Genomic DNA, 22,079 nt, shown 5'->3' with positions numbered 1-22,079 from the left:
ACCACTAAAACAGGTCTGTTCACAGAACGCGCGTATAATTGTGTCAAATACAATAAACTCTCTGTAAACCGGACGGTCTCGGGACCGGCATGATCGTCCGGTTTTCAGAGAGTTCCGGTTTGCCAAGAGTATGCATCGCCGAGTGCCTTCAGAGATGGTTTTGGTTGAGCAGTTGATTCCGTGATGAGCTTTATCTTATCCTTTAACGTAAGCTCTACGCGTCTGCGTTTAGCTGGAGGCTGCGACATTTTAGATGCGTTCGAAATTAGTAAACGGCAATGAATGAATTTGCATACAGATAGATGGATATTTAACAGTCATATTTCTTACAGTTTATCTGACAAACAAACAGACAACCATTTCAGCGTTAAAAACATGGCTATAAGATCTTTTAAAATACCCTAGAAGATCACAAGAAAGTGATCGTCGCAACGGCATGCATTAATCTTTTAATTAAATTGTTTAGCATAGGCGATAATAAATAATTAATTAAACGATCGAGTCAATCACTTTTTGGTGTTACCGCACGTCTATTATAGACATTCACAGTTTGTTTTACTTTACTTAATCGGACTCCCATAGCGCGGTAACGACTTGACACCTTTATGGTATGTTTAATCCGATTATCGATAATTGCGCGATAAATGTTGGGCATCTTGAGAATTTAGACCGTCCGGTATACTCAATGTATTTTACGTTGAAAATGACCAAATTTACGGAGATACCCGTCCGGTTTCCGGTTTTCAGAGAGTTCGGTTTATTCAACATTTTTTAAAAAAGAAATAGAAGGAGAAAATACGGGACGGGCCCGACCGTCCAGAATCGGGAGAGTTCCGGTATTCAGAGAGTCCGGAATTGGCAGAGTCTACTGTATGTTTGAATGATTAGCGTGTGGCCGGTTTACCTATTTTTATGCCCCACTTCGAAGAAGAGGGGTATATTGTTTTGAACGTGTCGGTCGGTCCGTCGGTCGGTTCGTCGGTCTGTCCACCAGATGGTTTCCGGATGATAACTCAAGAACGCTTAGGCCTAGGATCATGAAACTTCATAGGTACATTGATCATGACTCGCAGATGACCCCTATTGATTTTCAGGTCACTAGGTCAAAGGTCAAGGGCACAGTGACTCGAAATAGTAAAATGGTTTCCGGATGATAACTCAAGAATGCTTAGGCCTAGGATCATGAAACTTCATAGGTACATTGATCATGACTGGTAGATGACTCCTATTGATTTTCAGGTCACTAGGTCAAAGGTAAAGGTCACAGTGACTCGAAATAGTAAAATGGTTTCCGGATAATAACTCAAGAATGCTTACGCCTAGGATCATGAAACTTCATAGGAACATTGATCATTACTGGCAAATAACCACTATTGATTTTCAGGTCACTAGGTCAAAGGTCAAGGTCACAGTGACTCGAGACAGTAAAATGGTTTCCGGATGATAACTCAAGAATGCTTACGCCTAGGATCATGAAACTTCATAGGTACATTGATCATGACTGGCAGATGACCCCGATTAATATTTAGGTCACTAGGTCAACGGTCAAGGTCACAGTGACTCGAAACAGTAAAATGGTTTCCTGATGATAACTCAAGAATAATTAGGCCTATGATCATGAAACTTCATAGGAACATTGATCATGACTGGCAGATGACCCCTATTGATTTTCAGGTCACTAGGTCAAAGGTCAAGGTCACAGTGACAAAAAACGTATTCACACAATGGCTGCCACTACAACTGACAGCCCATATTGGGGGCATGCATGTTTTACAAACAGCCCTTGTTACATTTCATTTCCATTTGTCTTTTGTATTCCTGTTTTGTATGCTTTGATATATGATCAATAATATCTTATAATGCGAAATACGCTAAGAAATATAGCACAACACACCGTAATTAATGTGTGTGTGATGCATCTAAGAACTGCGTTGAAAACACCGTTCAAGTGCTAAAGATGATCGCAACGATGTGTGAACAAGTCGGTAATAGCATGCAAGTGAATATGACGAGTGAAGTATGCTATAGCAATCGAACCACATGCATATGCTTCGAGGCAGAAAAAGTGAATTATATAAAATTATTTGTTTGCCTCGAATTTTTTTATAGTAAAGGATAAAATTATGCGATGCTGATTCAATCTGCATAATGATATTATCAACTTGATTGTATATATACTTATGATTATTCAAATAACCGCGTTTTACTTCATATATGTCGTTTTCTGCTTATCATTAATTTACATTAATTCAGACAATAAAAGTGTGCTCAGTACACCTTCATTGCTAAATGTTAATTAACTTTTTAAATCTTGAAAAAAAGATTGTTTGATTGTTTGAGTGTTTTCTTACTTTCACGTATAGATCGTTGGCATTATTTCAAAAGTATAGTATTTCGTCAGTATGTATGAGGTGTAGGTCATACACCTTTTTATTAAATCCTATGTTTGACATTATTATTCACACGAATGTGGTGATTTACATACAAAATAAAGTGGTTACAATAAAAGCACATTATTTTTTGCACACTAGATGATGAATTCTAAATTCAACGATGCAGACAACTGAAGTGTTTTGTTTTCTATTTCCAACCCAAGCCACTTTACTTGGGGCCTGTAAGTCCGTCACATATAGAACAGTACACGGAACAGCGCACATCGCTTACAAGTAGGTTACTACATTGGAAGCTATCGTGCATTGAACTCCAAGAAGTAAGAACAAATGTAGTGAATAGTTGATTATTTCTTTAAACATTAAATGCCCAAGCATATTATATGAGTTATACAACGCGATTACAATGATACGAGTATGTTAACAAAACATATTTAAATTAACGAGATATATAGCAAACAATGAATGTTTCCATTTGACCTTGAGGCACTGTTTCTTGTTTGCTTCTTTAAACTATTAACCACTCAGCCTGAAATTATTTTGTTCGTGTGTGACATGTCGCAGGCAACGTTATACCGATACAAACTGTTAAATAAAGCTAAATAATGTTCCAATAATGGATTGAAAATCTTTATGATTGAATCCTTTAAATGCGCAAACATGGTCAACATGCATTAAAATATTGACAAACAAACTGGGTTCCATGTTTATCTTCGCCAGTTGTTGCATAAGATAAGATGCTTCGATTCAAGTCAGTAAATCGACTGTTAACCTCATCGTTTTTTCTAAATAAAATTCTCATCTGAGTCTTCTCGGCAATCGACATAGTATTTTTGTTTTATTTAAATGCTTAAACTCTCTATATGTGCACTTGTGTTAGTCGTATATGTAGACCTGTTTGCTGTAGCAGCACACGAACATGGATCTTTTAAAACATTATTCAAAGTTTGTTTTAAAAGCATACCCGTCTTACAGTCACTAATATAGATGTCATTATCAAGTGCTCCGCTTGTTTCGATCTTGTAACAACCGCCATCTAGATTGTCCTTATCCGAGCAGACATATCTTTGGTAACTATTTACATCCCCTTGGGGTTCTGATTGATTCGATACATTTCCACTGTGTTCGGTGTTTGGAAGGGTAATATTCGACATCTGTTCTGGATGTGTGACATATTCTGTGTATACTGCGCCAGCATGTTAATCTTCATCCAAAACTGCAAGATGGTAAGCCGTTTTAAAACTATTGTCTCTGATTGTTGAAGAATGTTTTTACAGAACAGCGACACAATTTTCATTGCGAGATGACCCCTGATCAATAGCAACTTCAAACGTGTATGATGGTGTTGATTTCAAACAAAAGTGTTGTTCATATTTCATAGGGCCTTGTTCGTTCCATATTGCACTTCCAGCAATCTCTGGATCTCTTTCAGGAGTACCTTTACTCGTGTAACAGCAAACCGTACTGTCTTCATTCAAACAAAAACACGCTCCGTCTTGAGCCGTTTCCACATTCGTACCAGTCAATGAATGATTTACGTTATTTGATGCTTTCAGCTTGATCTGTAATGACATATATTGTTTTGATTTATTACATATACATGTGTTTTTATGTACGACTATGCACATGTTAGAATTATTAAGTCAATTGTGCGCGCAACATAGGTGAATACTATTTCGTTTTAATTTTCTAAATATAAGCGCGTTTACCATTAATGAAGACTTTTCATCTTGTTGTTCCAACCCATCTTCTTCAGCTGATGAACACGAATCAAAGTTTCTCGGACGTGGAATACAAGGTAAGTGGATTGGATGTTCAAGTCTGTCTTCAACATTTCCATTTTCGTCGTCTCTCCAAATCGAATCGATGTTCGCCTAAAATAAAAGACTTATTTTAACTTCATGTAGTCATAACAGATTTTTTTAGAATCAAATATATTGCAACAAAATACATTAAAGAACACGATGAAACAAATATATGCTCACATGTGTGAGAGACATGATTATGTTTTGTTATGCTATTACAAATATTGGGCCGTCATACGATGTTATTATTTTTATATTAAAGGATATATGCTATCCGATTAAAATTTACCTCAAACGAAGGTCTTGCACAGTTATCGTGAGTGTATGTTGTGATAGCATGGTTAGAAATGTCATTACACGCTACCGTGCTGTAATCGCCAATGTAGGCAGGTTGACAACGTTTGGTATTCAGTGAATGAGCGTTGTCGCCCACTAGTTGAACAGAAGTTTCGCACGACTGACATAGCAAACTTTCGTCTGAGCAGTCGTCCACTAGTGTTGTATTCGAATCAGTCTAGAATATATATAAAACAATCATACAGTGGAATGCATAAAACAATCTTATTATACTTAATGGCGATTAAACACTTATGAGCTTATGCTAAACCGCCTAGACCTACGTTTAAAAAGATTTTGATCGCGCTGATTTTCAAATTATTTCAATATATAAGATTGAAAGAGAAAGATTTTTCAATCTTCAAATAAGAATATTACACAATTTAACACCACTACAAATAAAAATTAACAATTACCTCAATTTCTGTCAAAACAGTGCCGTTATCCGATGAAGGTGTGGAGTCTGTAGATACGACCATGTTTTCTGGTTGTTCACAAACTGGAAAAGATGAATATGATGAAAAATGTATCTTGTAAAGAATCAATTGTATTGGATATTGGAATAACTTAGTAAATATAATATTTCAAAGCATGTTTGGAAATAACAATGAGTCATACACAAATACAATATATTGTATATTGTATTTTATTTTTAAATTAAAATTAGTCGAAATTATCGATGCTTAATAAGAAACTATACAACATTACACATGTTTTTTTAATTAAATTTGATTGCATAAACCTCTCACCTGTTTTCCATCCCAAGTGACTCTAAAATATCGAAATAGAAAAAAAGTCATTAATGTGGTCTGGATTGTGTTGTATTATGGTATAATGCTTACATATATATTGAATTTCACACAATCACTGATATTTCTTAAGTTTCACTTACATGTTAATGGATATTTTCTGTTTTTGTACTATACAATACGTGCATAAGCAAGGGTCAAATGCGATCTTTCTTAAAGTGATACGCTCTCTTTTAATATGCACACGCCCTTTCTCAAAGATAAAGTTACACTGGGTCTTAAATTGAAGTTTGATGTCATCAATATGAATCACATGTCGGCCATGCTATATCTTCATACATGGCTATTCACGCCATCGTACTAAATTGATCCTTATTTAATAAGTTTGTCTAAAAAAATGCATAATACTTACTGTTGTGATGTCTGTTTTTCTTTTCACATAGTTCTTTATCTCTGGCAAGGCTTTCCGTAACCTGAAATATAATAGCTTTACTAAGTGGTATACAATAGTACATTGAACAGCATAGCACAACATATAAGAAAGAAGTAAGAAGGAAAACATAGTAATTTACATGATTTTTGACGTAATACGCCATACAAGTAAAATACTGTGTCATTATTACACTGCATTTTTATTTCTGGATTATTTTGTTATGTTGCCGCATATCGAACAAAGTTCTGTATACATGAACAACGATGGTTTTATGGATCTTTGAACAAACATTTATCCAGCACATTTATGTAAGTTTTCAATTCAACTATCTATTCTCGTCAACTTACAGACAACCTATTAAAAGTACGAACATTCCCACAATAAATGCTCCTACAATGCCAACCAACAGTGACGATATGGACTCTGAAAACATAATACAATAATGACATTTATGTTGTTGATATAAGCCCTGCACATAATGTAAGGGACTGGGTGTTCCTAAAGTTGAATATGTTCTTATCGCTGTGAATAGATTTGTAGCAACATTAGTAAACAAATATTTATATTTACTATATTGAACAGATATACTTATTTACTATACTTTGGAAAAATAGTCTTAATCAAGCGAAAACAAAAACAATATATACAATGACTTAATACGATTTGATTTTGAAATTATTATGCGCTTAAGCTACCTTCGGGAAGCTGCAGAACAAACGGTTGCCCGTATAATCCTGACCCTACGTGGTTAACTCCTCGTACGCACACAACATATGTTGCTCCTGACTTTAATTGAGCTATGGTTATTTCTGACTTCAAGTAGTTTGCTGTATAATTAGCTGGTGGTTTTTCTGTAAATAATAAACCATACATGGATATCAACACAGTTTTTACAATTCATTAGTTGCTTTAGGTTTTCAAAAATTCTGTCTGAGTTCAACACGTATATGCTGAGGGTATGTTTGTTGTTAAATGCGACATATCAAACATATATACTGGCGCCAAAGCTTATTTTTTGTTCTTACAGTTAGAATTTTAGGAGCTTTGTTCTATGATAATATCAATATGACTTGCTCACTGAACACGGTACGAAGACTGATTCTAACATAAATACTGACCTAAAGGACAAGCCGAACCAGGGGTGGTAACTTCGCTGTAAATCACTTGAAATGCGCTAGGTTTACCCCCTTGATTAACCTGTGGGAACTCGTGATTCAATATCTTGACCGTCATCGATGTCTTAGCATCCGTAGATATTGAAACTTGGTAATTTAGCTGTGCCGGCACTGCAAGTCATTGGATATTATTTCGATGGCATTCATATGCTTCACATTTTGTATTGGTAAATAACCGTCTATTTTTTTCAACAAGGTATTTGCAGTGCCATTTTTTTCAACAAGGTATTTGCACTGCCAATAAATGCAATTGAACAAAAAACTGATATCATGCTTTTGTTCACGAATTTAATGACAGTTGTATTTGAACATAATCACTACTGTTCTTATTTAAATGACACTAAATAAATGAGTTCATACAAAATATCAATTTTATTCTGTATAGAAAAGTTTGTTTTTATCTTATTGATTGTTGCATGTTTTGTCTTATTATATCATCTCGTAAATTATTCATGAAATACAATGTGAACAATTTTACTTGCAAACGAGTTATTATCTTGACGTGAGCTCATGGTTTATTTAAAGCCAGCCTCATTTTTTAATTATTCAACTTTGCGATGTAGCCAATGAAGTAATTACTATTCGTCATTACGCATACCAAACCATTTATTTGTGCACAAGTACAGAATAACTTACAAGCATTGTAGTTTCCATAGCGATATTTGTCCCACACCATGCCCCCAGTACCATTACTGGTTGCTATGGAGACAGCATAGCGCATGCCTGAGACAGCATAGCGCATGCCTGATGGGTCACCAGTATTGTAAAGCCAGTGATGGACCGAGCCGTTACAAAGTCCGTCTATTGTGTCATTCCTCTTCCAATTTAATGTCTGAAACAAGTTGTGATACAACAAACCTAAGTTAAACTATATTTACAATACGTTGACTGCAGTTGTTGTTTTTTTTCTATTTCAGCTATTCAAAAAGAGGAAATATTAACTTGCTGCTGTTAAATTGTAACAGTTTTTTATTGCTTGATCGAAAATGGAAAGGTCGCCTTAATACACACATTTTATTTGATTTGAATGTTTTAAATAACACAAGTATTTATAAAGTCAATTTGTATGAGATAAAATCGACAAGCCCGTCATCAAACGTTTTTCGAATATAAAATACGAAACTATGATTAGGTTCTAACGGAAATTTTGTATAAATATGGACATTTGCAAGCACGTTAAAAGTCGCACATAAAAAATCAATTTCAACGAACGTCATGATTAATATTTATTGATAAAATAATAAACATACACTCTATTTGAAACAGCACAAAACAAATTTCAAAATTGGTGTGTGCAGTCTATTTGTAATAAAGACAAATTCGCCAAGCCTGTGATAAAACATATGCGGAAAACTCATATGAAACAATTATTGAATATAATTGGAATTAAAAAAAAATATATACAAGGGTGCATGTATAAACGTTGCAACTCTTTCTAAACGTATCTTTAATATTTCAAACTAGAGCTTTGTCACAGACGTGACGAATACCCCCACATGCCGCATTGACACAGAATATTTTGCATGTTGTCTTCACAAAAAACAGCGGACACCATGCTCAATGTTTAAAACGCATTAAGTTACCCCGTGACCTGGTTTTTGACCCTGCATTGCCCATGTTCGAACTTGACCTACACATCATCAAGATACAACTTCTAACCAAGTGTGGTGAGGACCAGATGAAAACTACTTAGAGTTAGAAAGCAGACACCATGCTGAAAGTGTAAAACGTACTTAGTGACCATGTGACCTAGTTTTTGACCCGGCATGACCCATATTCGAACTTGACCTAGACATCATTTAGATACAAATTCTGACCAAGTTTGGTGAAGAATACTTAAATTAGAGAGCAGACACCATGCTCAATGTTTAAAACGCATAAGTGACCCCATGACCTAGTTTTTGACCTGCCATGATCCATGTTCGAACTTGGCCTAGACATCATCTAGATGCAACTTCTGACCAAGTTTGGTGAAGATTGGATGAAAACTACTTGAATTAGAGAGCGGACACGGACCGACCGACAGACCGACCGACAGACAAGCTCACTTCTATGTACCCCCTAAACTTCGTTTAGTGGGGGTATAATGAAGAGGTATTTTATACTAATCAAAACTAATATAGCATACAAACCTCACAATTAGCAAGTCTAATATCATCACTTTCTCTGTGGGATTTGCACCAGTAATATGTGACGTTGGAGATGGCATTACAAATGTCACTTGGTGGTGACCATTCCAATATTACACCGTCACTCGCTTCCTGAACAATCACAACATCTACTCGAGCTCTGGATACTAAAAATACAGATGTCGATTTTTGTTATAGATAAAAAATATATCACTTCCTAAATACGTTTCACAAATGTGATTTGTTTACCAGTCAGAACACATCGTAAACGTCTTGCAAACCCAACTTTGCATAGAAATAGACGAATTGCTTGTGTGAAGATGCAATCCTTAAAATTCACTCATTTCGTTAATAAATAAAAACAATAATCAATTGTGTATTCCCCTTAATCCGTCGTGTAGTCACGTTTTCATTAGACACTTTGAAACATAATGGGGTTGTACCTTTCTTCCAAGGCCCCCACGTCACGTTAGAAGATCTAGGAGATTCACCACCAACATCGTTGACCATCCGCACATTCACAAAGTAATCGCCTAATCTGTTCAAACACGTTGTTAAGAACGGTGTCATCGACGTGCTTGTTGTTATAGTTTTCGAGTTTTCTATGTTGATCTTGTAGCTATCGTTCTTTCCCCGCAAGTATTTTACGTGGGGATTCTAAAAAAGCATGTCATTGTGAAAATCTAAGATAGAACGCACTTTGAATTAAGGTATACGTGCAAATGTAAAACACGTGCTGATGACTTACTGACGGAACTTTAATGCATAATTGTCTCGCTATTTTATCAGCATCTGCGTCATCAGGAGGACGCTCTTATTTGCAGCATGCTAGACTTTGTTCACGGCGACAGATCGTTAGGCATAAATAACACATGGATAAACACGGATAGCTTAGCGATATCAATTACAACCTACTTAAAAATAACTACATTAATTACGGTTTAAGTATTTTAACCTATATTCGTAAAGTGCTAGTTTTATTGCTCCATTTCAATGTTCTTTTCCACATTTACCTTCCAGTAGAATGTCACATTTACAAAGTCCTTCGCACAGCTTTGCCCGACCTCGTTCACAACAAAGCCCCCATCTGCCATAGTTGGAGCCTCTGTCGGAGCTACAACAGGCCAACGCGGTATTAGTGTACTTATAAAGGTAAGGTGCATTCAATGTCAACATTAAGTATTGTTGCAGACCTTTAGGATATTAATTCTACTTCTGGAAAGAAAATATATATAAATTGCTTCCATTTATTGCTATATAACTTTTTGATATGCTGTTTCACTGAACAAAAATAGTAATGAAAATTTGTATATTCATGTTGATGCCAATCATGTCTTGTTTCAAACGTTTCACCACCCTATTTACCTGTGGCAGGAGTTTAGACGGTCACCACCCTATTTACCTCTGGCTGGAGTGTTGACTGTTAGCACAACTGTCACTGTACCCTATTTACCTGTGGCATGAGTGCTGACTGTCACCATCCTATATACCTCTGGCAGGAGTGCTGACTGTCACCACCCTATTTACCTCTGGCAGGAGTGCTGACTGTTAGCACAACTGTCACTGTACCCTATTTTCCTGTGGCAGGAGTGCTGACTGTCACCACCCTATTTACCTCTGGTAGAAGTGCTGACTGTCACCACCCTATTTACCTCTGGCAGGAGTGCTGATTGTAAGCACAACTGTCACTGTACCCGATTTACCTGTGGCAGGAGTGCTGACTGTCACCACCATATTTACCTGTGGCAGGGGTGCTGACTGTCACTGCATCCTAATTACCTCTGTAAGGTGTGCTGACTGTCACTGTACCCTATTTGCATGTGGCAGGAGTGCTGACTGTCACCTCCCTACTTGCCTCTGGCAGGAGTGCTGTAACTGTACCCTTTTTACCTGTGGCAGGAGTTCTGACTGTCACTGTACCCTATTTACCCCTAGCAAGGGTTCTGACTGTCACTGTACCCTATTAACCTCTGTCAGGTGTGCTGATTGTCACTGTACCCTATTTACCTCGGGCAGGAATTCTGACTGTCAATGTACACTATTTACCCCTAGCTGGAGTGCTGCCTGTCACTGTACCCTATTTACCCCTAGCAGGGGTGCTGACTTTCACTGTACCCTATACCCCTAGCAGGAGTTCTGACTGTCACTGTACCCTATTTACCCCTAGCAGGAGTGCTGACTGCCACTGTACCCTATTTACCCCTAGCAGGAGTGCTGACTGTCACTGTACGTTATTTACCTCTGGAAGAAATGCTGACTGTCACTGTACCCTATTTACCTCTGTCAGGTGTGCTGACTGTCACTGTACTTTTTTTACCTCTGGCAGGAGTGCTGACTGTCACTGTCCCCTATTTACTTCTGACAAGAGTTCTGACTTTCACTGTACCCTATTTACCTCTGACACGAGTGCTGACTGTCACTGTACCCAATTTACACGTGGCAGGAGTGCTGACTGTCACCACCCTATTTACCTCTGGCAGGAGTGCTGACTGTCACCACCTTATTTACCTGTGGCAGAAGTGCTGACTGTCACCACCCTACGTACCTCTGGCAGGATTGCTGTCTGTCACTGGACCATATTTACCTCTGACAGAATTACTTAATGTCACTGTACCCTTTTTACCTGTGGCAAGAGTGCTGACTGTCACCACCCTATTTACCTGTGACAGGAGTGCTGACTGCCAATGTACCCTATTTACATCTGACAGGGGTGCTGTCACTGTACCCTATTTACCCGTGACAGGAGTGCTGACAGTCAATGTACCTTGTTTACATCTGGCAGGAGTGCTGTCACTGTACCCTATTTACCTGTGACAGGAGTGCTGACTGCCAATGTACCATATTTACATCTGGCAGGAGTGCTGTCACTGTACCCTATTTACATGTGACATGAGTTCTGACTGTCACTGTACCCTATTTATCCCTAGCATGGGTGCTGACTGTCACTGTACCCTATTTACCTCTGTCAGGTGTGCTGACTGTCACTGTACCCTATTTACCTCTGGCAGGAATTCTGACTGTCATTGTACCCTATTTACCCCTAGCAGGATTGCTGCCTGTCACTGCACCCTATTTACCCCTAGCAGTGATGCTGACTTTCACTGTATCCTATTTACCCATAGCAGGAGTTCTGACTGTCACTGTACCCTATTTACCCCTAGCAGGAGTGCTGACTGTTACTGTACCCTATTTACCCATGGCAGGAGTGCTGACTGTCACTGTACCCTATTTACACATAGCAGGAGTTCTGAATGTCACTGTACCCTATTTACCCCTAGCAGGAGTGCTGACTGTCACTGTAAGCTATTTACCTCTGGAAGGAATGCTGATTGTCACTGTACCCTATTTACCCCCAGCAGAAGTGCTGACTGTCACTGTACCCTATTAACCTCTGTCAGGTGTGCTGACTGTCACTGTACTTTTTTACCCCTGGCAGGAGTGCTGACTGTCACCACCCTATTTACATCTGGCAGGAGTGCTGACTATCACTGTACCCTATTTACCTCTGACAGGAGTACTGACTTTCACTGTACCCTATTTACCTCTGGCAGAGGTGCTGACTGTCACTGTAGCCTATTTACCTGTGGTAGGAGTGCTGACTGTCACTGTACCCTATTTACCTCTGGCAGGATTGCTGTCTGTAACTGTACCATATTAACCTCTGACAGGAGTACTGACTTTCACTGTACCCTATTTACCTCTGACAAGAGTACTTTTTTTACCCCTGGCAGGAGTGCTGACTGTCACCACCCTATGTACCTCTGGCAGGATTGCTGACTGTCACTGTACCATATGTATCTCTGACAGGAGTACTGACTGTCACCGTACTTTATTTACCTCTGGCAGAAGTGCTGACTGTCACCACCCTATGTACCTCTGGCAGGATTGCTGACTGTCACTGTACCATATTTACCTCTGACAGGAGTACTAACTGTCACTGTACCCTATTTACCTGTGGTAGGAGTGCTGACTGTCACCACCCTATGTAGCTCTGTCAGGATTGCTGACTGTCACTGTACCATATTTACCTGTGACAGGAGTACTGACTGTCACTGTACCATATTTACCTGTGACAGGAGTACTGACTGTCACTGTACCATATTTACCTGTGGCAGGAGTGCTGACTGTCACCACTCTATTTACCTCTAGCAGGACAGCTGACTGTCACGGTACCATATTTACCTCTGACAGGAGTACTGACTGTCACTGTACCATATTTACCTGTGGCAGGAGTGCTGACGGTCACCACCCTATTTACCTCTTGCAGGATTGCTGACTGTCACTGTACCATATTTACCTCTGACAGGAGTACTGACTGTCACTGTACCATATTTACATGTGGCAGGGTAGCTGACTGTCACCACCCTATTTACCTGTAGCAGGACAGCTGACTGTCACGGTACCATTTTACCAATGGCAGGAGTGCTTATTGTCACCACCCTATTTACCTGTGGCATTGGTGTTGAATGTCTCTGTTTCTGGGTCACTCCAGTAAAGATCTGAGGGAGCCTGTGATGGTTTCACCTGCACAGTCACTGTGTAGTTGGCGTTCCCTAGCAACATGCTAACGTTGTAACAAAAGTCGTTATTAGGATTGGATGAATTATTCACTGCGCGGACATAGATCTGAAAAAACAAAATCATTCAGAAGAACATAAAAAACTAGTATGTTATTTCACAGGTGGTTAGCGTGTGGCTATGATATTAATTAGTTAAAACATCATTTTAAAAAATAAAAAAATATAACGAAAAGTCATCTCTGAAAAAAAATCACATTCAAACGTATATATAACAAGGTATTCAACTCAAAACGACCCCAAAACGGATGCATCGCTTTAAACAGCCAGATCTTAATTAATTGGGCAGCGAGTTGTGTATCGTGTTATTTCTTAAAATTTGACCCAGCATTTGTAGAACTATAACAAAATATGTACATTTACAGAAAGGAAATTCATTTCTGCGTTGAATAAGATCAAGTTCATGGAAATCGCTGCACAATTGATGCAGTTATAGCTGTTCAGAACGATGCACCCTGTTTTCGGATGATTTTCATTTTGATACCTTGTTATATATATACCTTGTAATATATATATATGTATATATATATATATATATATATATATATATATATATATGTATATATATATATATATATATATATATATATATATATATATATGATAGTGATTGTTTTTTTCAGAAATGTTTTTGTCTACTTCAGGGCAGCTGATAAGCTTTTCTAAACGACCGACATATGATTGTTACAACAGTCGCCCTAGCTTTCTTACCGTCCTGTTGTCCCAGACTTGCCTGTCCTGTAAACGTATGCGGAAGTCCAGAGGGTCGAAGTCCGTCCTGCTCAGGTAAATCGGGACTTTCCAATTCAACAGCAGCGACGCATTTTCAAGCGTGGCGTTTAACGACCGCACACGACCAGGTTTCACTTAAAGTAGATCTTTGTGCATTAGACAGTAAATTAATTTAACCCGATAACATGTTTCTATTAATCTGGTTCATGTGCTGTTAGTTCGAACGAATATGTACGGTATTTAGTTGTGTTAAAGAAATTATAACTTGTTATTAGAATAATATACAATGCCGTACGTATGACAGTCGTAGAAAGAGAATGCCAAACCATTGCTGAAGCAATATCGGGTTGGTAACAAGCATGTTTATTTCTAAGAGAAATATTCGATGTGCAACTGTGAGCATAGTTCACAGTTCATATCAAATGTTAACAAATATCCGAACTGTGTGTCCACAGGTCCTTGATTTTTTTTTTGGTCCTTATATATATAATGAGCTTATTATATATATAAGGACCAAAAAAATCAAGTACCTGTGTATGTGTGCATTGTTTGATCTTTTATGCTGTTGCATTGTGTTATTCAATACACCTGTGAAATCATCGTTGGATACCTTTTATCGTATTATATATATATAAGGACCAAAACAAATGTTCAAGTACCTGTGTGTGTGTGTCAAGTTCATAGTTAATCACTAATATAAACAAATATTATTTCATCTGTGTAGAAATCACAGTTCATTTCTGGTTAAAGAAATATTTTCATTATGTGTAGAGCACAGGGAAAAGTCTCTAGTTTTACTATATACTATATATATACTAGTATATATAGTATATAGTAAAATATCGAGACTTTTCCCTGTGGTGTAGAGTTCAGAGTTCACCAGTCTATGTGTAACGTGTACATTAAATATCTTATCTGAACAAATATTTTAACTGTGTTTAAAATTCATAGTTCATCTCATATATGAACAAATATGCTTCCATGTTTGTAGCATTATCAGTGAATGTAAACTAGTAATCTACCACGTGTTTAGAGTTCACATTTCATCTCTTATATGATGCTCACAGATCTTCCTTTAGAAAAACTTTTTTTGCTACAAAGCAAGTCATTTAAGACGCCGAAAAAGTATCGAAATTAAGTAACTAAGTTAAATTTCAAAGACATAATCAATTCATGCTTTAAACGAGATAACATGCGTAATATCGCGTAATACATAATGTGTTCGCTATCAAGTATCAAATTATGGAAATAAATAGAAGATAAAATTGTTAATACTATGATGTGATATTGTAAACGTGTTGAACATTTAACGCTGGTCATTAAGCTGAATAAAGTCAAATGTTACAGGTACCTTATGCGTTATCCAACCCCCATACAAAAACTTCTTAATATTTAAATCCATTTCACATAAGCACCATACCTTATTTTAAGAAACTCCTCCTGGTATATTTTATTGTTGAGCGAGTTATCTTTGTTTATAAAATGTCAATTGTTACCTTTTTCAGTATAATGAAACAATTTATATTTGGTATTAATATTTAGAGCAGTTTATACGTGTTAAAGTGTGTAATAGTATTTAGAGCAGCTTATACGTGTTAAAGTGTGTAATAATATTCCTGGTTAACCATATGTACGAATGTATAGGAAAGGAAACACCATGGATCAAGCGCATTTTAAGTGGAATTTTCAGAAATCTTTGCACTTCAATTTTGCGATGTAAAGCATTTGAATATCGGCCTCTCATATGGAGGGTAAGTTGGTTCCTTTTTCCTAGTTCCTTTGCGAAAAAGGAATAAGGAGCTGTTCCTTATTCCTTATTGAAGCTTAACATATTTGATATAATGTTTTAAAGAAAAATAAGGCATACAATTCTTAAGTAGATCAAAACAAAATAACTCGATTAAATTTACTTTATGTTTTACGCTACATATTCATGTTTCTTCTTCGCGCTTGCATAGGATTTCTTGTTTTAACTAGACCGATATTTTCTAATTAAAATACTAACTTCACATCAACAAAACCTAAATCATATTACATTATTTACCATGCATGTGGTATAAAAGTTCAATCTTGTACATTTCAACATGTTTGTTTTTATTTATAATCCAGTTCATTTTTCGCGGCTGAATAAGAAAAAAGGAACCAGTTCCTTATTCAAGCCGAATAAAACTTAAACATCATTACTTAAACATCAATGAAGCAATCCTAAATTAACCGCATATAAATGAACATCATTATATATATATATATATATATATATATATATATATATATATATATATATATATATATATATATATATATATATATATATATATATATATATATATATATATATATATATATATATATATATATACACATATAGGTTGTATATCAAAAAAACTAATTACAATACATGTCTACTTAGTTTTCAGTAATGATAATCAGGGTAATTATTCAGTTTGAATAAGGAATAAGGAACTGGTTCCTTATTCGTTATTCAAATCGAATTAGGAACTGGAATGTTCTGTCTATAAATCAAAAATGAACCAACGAGACGAATAAATTAACGAAAATTCTTGTGAATGTAGGTCGGGTATAAAATATATTAATTGCAGTACATTTCTACATTGTTTTATATAATGATAGAATAGTTCCTTATTCGGTTTTAATACGTAATCTTATTCAAATCGAATAAGGAACTGGCATTTTCTTAACTAACAAATAAATTAATATGAATAAAGGGACGCATAAATCACTGTAAATGTAGGTTGGGAATATTTTTTTTTATTTATTTCCCCCTTTTTTTTAATTCTCTTTGTAATGATAACCTGGTGCCTTTTTCGCGGCTTGACAAGGAAAACGTAGCCAGTTGCACTATCTAAACTTGTGACTGAAAACCACCGAGAACAGCGCTTTTTTATTGGTTACTTTTATGTGATCCAGCTTGGATCTCGTGTCCACATTAAAAGAAAAACCACAAGCGTCAAAACAAAGACCTATAAAATACAAAATGACATGCATATAGATTTGAAGTTAAAATTAAACAATGTCATTTTGCGGTATTTACCTATTGCAGAAGTGCTCACATTCCAATGCCGACTCCAAAACGATGTGTTTTGAGTCTCGACTTTAATACGGATAAGGTAGTGCGACGTGGCGCGGTTAAAGGTCCAGTTAGATCTTTCCATGACGCTGTCCCATGCACACGTGAACGCCGCGAGATTGCATTTCCAAGGAGGCAGCGCCGTCCAATCTCGGAATGGCTTGCTGAAAAACAGAATAACAGCATGGACGTTTAACATGGGATAAAACGATTCAACGTCAATCTTATATAAATCAAATGAGATAACTAGTTGTTTGAAACCTAAATCATTTTATAAGCTGTGCATCTTTTAATAAAACGCATACAAATAACTCATGCATATTATGGATCTGTATCATGATCGGAACGTGCAGATTTAGAAGATAACATTAGAGGTAGTTTTTGCTATTTTAATCTACTAAATCACGTGTCACTTGGAGGTGGCTAGTTTCGCCTTTTGTGTTGGTCTTTGGTGAGGAATATTTATATAACTTACATAATGTATCGACGTTACTAGATAATACTATGAGATTTTCAGTTTCAGAGATGGAGGTTTTGAAAACTAAACCCTTAGAACATTTTCCCATCGAACCAATTCATGTGTTTCACGGGTCCCTTTACTATCACATGAAAGTTATTAAGATGGATACAAGGCCGTTATTAAACCGCTGGTGGTTTAGAAGACAACTACATGTATACAATATTTAATGTCAAATAACCTATAGCCATTGCGGTTTCGGAGGAAACAAAACCACTTTCAATTTGCTTTTAAAGTCTACGCCAACTATTGGGCCCACATCAACGTGAGCTTTGACCGACCCTTGGGTAATGATTACCATCTTGAGGTTGTCACATACGAAAATATTTCATCTTGAAGTAAATTAAGTAAGGAACAATGGACAGATTTTTAATTGCGGGAATGGGACCCCTGTTTACAAATCTTTAAACAATTGGTAAAAAACACACGCATACAATCTCAGATCTTCTTAAAATAAACCAAATACTATCCTGTTCGAAATTTAACACGTACTTGATTATTAATTTATTATACTTTTGCAAAACAGATCTTTTGTAAAAGTTCTAACAAACCAAATGACATACTTATACAGCGATACAGCCAAAAAACAAACTTAAGTTTAAATCATGGTGACTTCACAAGTAAATGAAGACTGCACGATTAAGACGACACAGTATTTAATCCATTTAAGCCTAGTGGACTCTCCAATCCTTCTAAATTGGATCAATTTATTTCAAAAATTGGGGATGTAAATTTATTTCTATATTTAGAATATTTCTTTCGGAAATTCCTTTAAGCAAACAGCGCAGACCCTGGCCGCATCATGCGGCGTCTCATCTGGGTCTACGCTGTTTGCCAAGGCCTTTTTTCTAGATCTAGCCATGAATGGGTAAATTACCGTGCAATTAAGGATTGAACAAGACCTCACTGATGCCAACGTAATTATCATATTTGTACCGCGAATAAAAAATGATAAAAGACAAGCCGATCAGTACAACATTAACAATGAGAATTGTTTCAGCTATACACTAAAGTATAAAGAAACGCGCGTGTGTACGTGCTAATACGTATCGATTCCACGAAAGACACGTCTGTAAATGAAGAAATAAATCAGTTGTAACCGAAACTGTGAAGTGAACTTTTTAAATCAAATGTTATCGAAACTATCAATTTATTTGTTATTTTTGTGTTTTGTCGTTGTCTTTTAGGTGTAAGTGGGGGGAGGGGTTGTACAGTGTGCAATGTAAATGTATATCGGCGTGAATAGTGTGCGAAAATTTAATATAGAATATAAAAGCAAACATTTGAAAATAAATATGTATTATTTAAAAGAAGTTTTTGGTTAACATGAAATATCGTGTTCTAAATATTAAAAGCATTCATGTAATATCAACATCAATTTCGCTGGGTTTAAGTGTGAAATACGGTATGTAGTACTTCATTCTCAGTTAGTTTAATAAACGATTTTTTATTCTTGAATAAACGATATTACGTACAGAACGCATATTTTGGGAGTGGAGCTATTACCAAGTATCAAATGACGCGCTATATGGTTGTTAGGAAGATATCTGTTACGATTTTAGCGATGTTATTCAGTTTGTAGCCAGGACTATTACCTGATCGGATGATATACGAATCGATAAGATCTGAGGCGATTTTTTACGATACGATACGATCAGATTTGATGACCCAGATTGACATTTTTAAATAGTTGATCATGTAAATCGTGGATTATTTTTGACTGTTCGAAATTAATAAAAAAAATCAATGATTAAGCCGATTTAAAAAATGAGCCTTGTTCTGAGAAAACTGGTGTTAATGCATGTGCGTAAAGTGTCGTCCCAGATTAGCCTGTGTAGTCCGCACAGGCTAATCAGGAACGACACTTTCCACCAAAATTGGATTTTTGCTAAGAAGAGACTTCATTTAAACGAAAAATGTCATTAAAGCGGAAAGTGTCGTCCCTGATTAGCCTGTGCGGACTGCACAGGCTAAACTGGGACGACACTTTACGCACATGCATTATGCCCATTTTTCTCAGAACGCGACTTAAATTGTTTTAAGATCCGAAAATACTCGAACCGATCAATTAAAATCACCACTAGAACTTCACGATAAAGACTGCTAAATAAATAGCGTAAACATAATCGTGATTAAGACTTCGATTTTAATCGTGGCACACATTCTTATAGTCGTAACCGAACATAAGCAATCGCGCTCATTTCATCGAGACGACAGTGTAAAATGATGAGTTAACGTATTTGTTTATCCAAAGACATAGGTTATTCATTACAACATTATGAACAGTTGTGATATGTCCATTTTTTTATTTTTTTTTAGAAGTTGTGCAATTATTAATTAACTATCCCGCCATGAGTTTCCTCTACCATGTAGGTCGTGTCTTCGTGGTGGATATGGTGTCCGCATAGCGATCGAGGATTTCCTAGCTTTGATTTTTGTTCAAACTATTTTCGAAATGTTCTCATTATCTTCTTCACACAGGGTTCGACATAGGAAACGGTCCCAAATATTTTTTAATATTCTTGAGGCCCTTGGTTACATTGATTTTACATGAATACGTTTAAAATACGTAAACAGATCCGCCCGCACCTGCCTGGAGTGTGTTAAAGCACTTTTATTCTTAACCTAAGTAATTGGCAAGACTCTAAAAGGTTTAAATAAACCCTATGTGTGGAAACCCTATCTGTCCAGTATGTTGACCATTAACCAAGCTCACATGCGCCGGAGCGGCGATATAAGCAGGATTGCCTAAATGAAAAGCCCGTGTACCAATCATGCAACCACCGCGCGTACAAGATAGCCATCATGGCAATGTGTGCAAGACTTACGTTTGATATTCCATGGTCCAGTTAACCTTACGATCAGCGACTCCTTTACGATCTAGGGAGAAGGAGCATGTAAGATTCTGGAAGTTGTACGATATACACGTCAGATTTTCCGGCTGGTTCAGTGTCACTAAAACCATGCGCAAGTTGATTTAGTAACGACCATAGAGTTCGGAAAAGTTATATGAGCGTCAAGTCATGTGTTTCTGTGTAAGAAGTCCAGATATTTCTGTGTATGGGCGTAATTATTATATATTATCACCAGCATAAATATTATATATAATAATAATTATTATTATTATTTTTATAATAATAATAATAATAATTATAGTGATATCATCATCACCATCTTCTTCATCATTTTCATTATTGTTTTTAGTATCATTATTATTATTTATTTATTTGCATGGTGTTGTCGATAGTGTATCAAATGGCCAACAAGAATTTCATTTTTCATGGAATTCCGTCTCGGATAGTTTAAATCCTAATCGATTACACAATATCAATTAATCAATATTGAAGATATATATTAAAACTTTGACTTTTAGTTGTTATCATCATGATCATCATCGTCATCATGATCATCATCGTCATCATTATCATCATCAATATCATCATCACCATCATCATCAGTATTATTAGTATAAGTAGTAATAAAATTAGTTGTAGTAGTATCATAATTATTATCATCGTTATTATTATCATTATCGCCATTATAATAATTTTATTATAGTTATTGTCATTGTTTTAATTATTATTATTATTATTATTATTATTGTTATTATTATTATTATTGTTATTATTATTGTTATTATTATTATTATTATTATTACTATTATTATTATTATTATTATTATTATTTAATTAAAATTCTCTTACTTGAGAGAGCAAATCTATGGTGAAGGATAAAAAGCACAATCCAAACGACAAATATCCGTGGCAGGATAGTTAATTCCATATTCCTATAATTGCGTAGTTTCACATCGTGACACATCGAATACCAAACTGGATTTGTTAAACCAGCGCATACCATACGGGCGGGTATTGAAACCTGATTCGCGTACTTTCGCAATCATATTGCGGGGACTTTGCATATTCAATTGGACTGCGGTTTATAGATGTAATACAAAAGTGTTAGATTCACGTAATTTACTATTTTAAGCGTGTTTATAAATGACAAATTCATGCATCAAAATTACAATTGCCTCACAAATAACAAATAGCTTTGTATTTGCAGTACGCATCGACATTTTACGACTGTTTATATATTTGCAAAAGCTTACATTTAAGTCAACAAGTTTATAAATAAGTTGAATATTACAA

At 36.1% G+C, this 22,079-nt stretch overlaps 2 protein-coding genes across 3 annotated transcripts in view; one reads left to right on the top strand and one right to left on the bottom strand.

Annotated features, from left to right (window-relative positions):
- The window catches only part of LOC127874644 (sushi, von Willebrand factor type A, EGF and pentraxin domain-containing protein 1-like), a 496,927-nt gene that overhangs the window by 174,740 nt on the left and 300,108 nt on the right, over window positions 1-22,079 (top strand). The gene's annotated exons all lie outside the window — the stretch shown is intronic.
- On the bottom strand, window positions 2,729-21,802 carry LOC127874635 (uncharacterized). Its single transcript, XM_052419097.1, has 18 exons — window positions 21,636-21,802; window positions 20,760-20,886; window positions 17,379-17,578; window positions 14,306-14,460; window positions 13,466-13,643; window positions 10,031-10,131; window positions 9,461-9,674; window positions 9,021-9,184; window positions 7,525-7,720; window positions 6,832-6,999; window positions 6,409-6,564; window positions 6,061-6,136; window positions 5,693-5,753; window positions 5,281-5,302; window positions 4,948-5,030; window positions 4,485-4,709; window positions 4,100-4,264; window positions 2,729-3,952 (listed from the first exon to the last, which is right to left on the bottom strand). Exons 1-18 carry the CDS (start codon window positions 21,787-21,789, stop codon window positions 3,662-3,664), a joined length of 2,736 nt encoding a protein of 911 aa, XP_052275057.1. The 5' UTR covers window positions 21,790-21,802; the 3' UTR covers window positions 2,729-3,661.

Source organism: Dreissena polymorpha, chromosome 3, assembly GCF_020536995.1.
Source record: "Dreissena polymorpha isolate Duluth1 chromosome 3, UMN_Dpol_1.0, whole genome shotgun sequence".
Lineage (NCBI taxonomy): Eukaryota > Metazoa > Mollusca > Bivalvia > Myida > Dreissenidae > Dreissena > Dreissena polymorpha.
The sequence above is the reverse complement of the archived record's forward strand: the minus strand, read 5'-3'. Positions and strand labels throughout refer to the sequence as shown.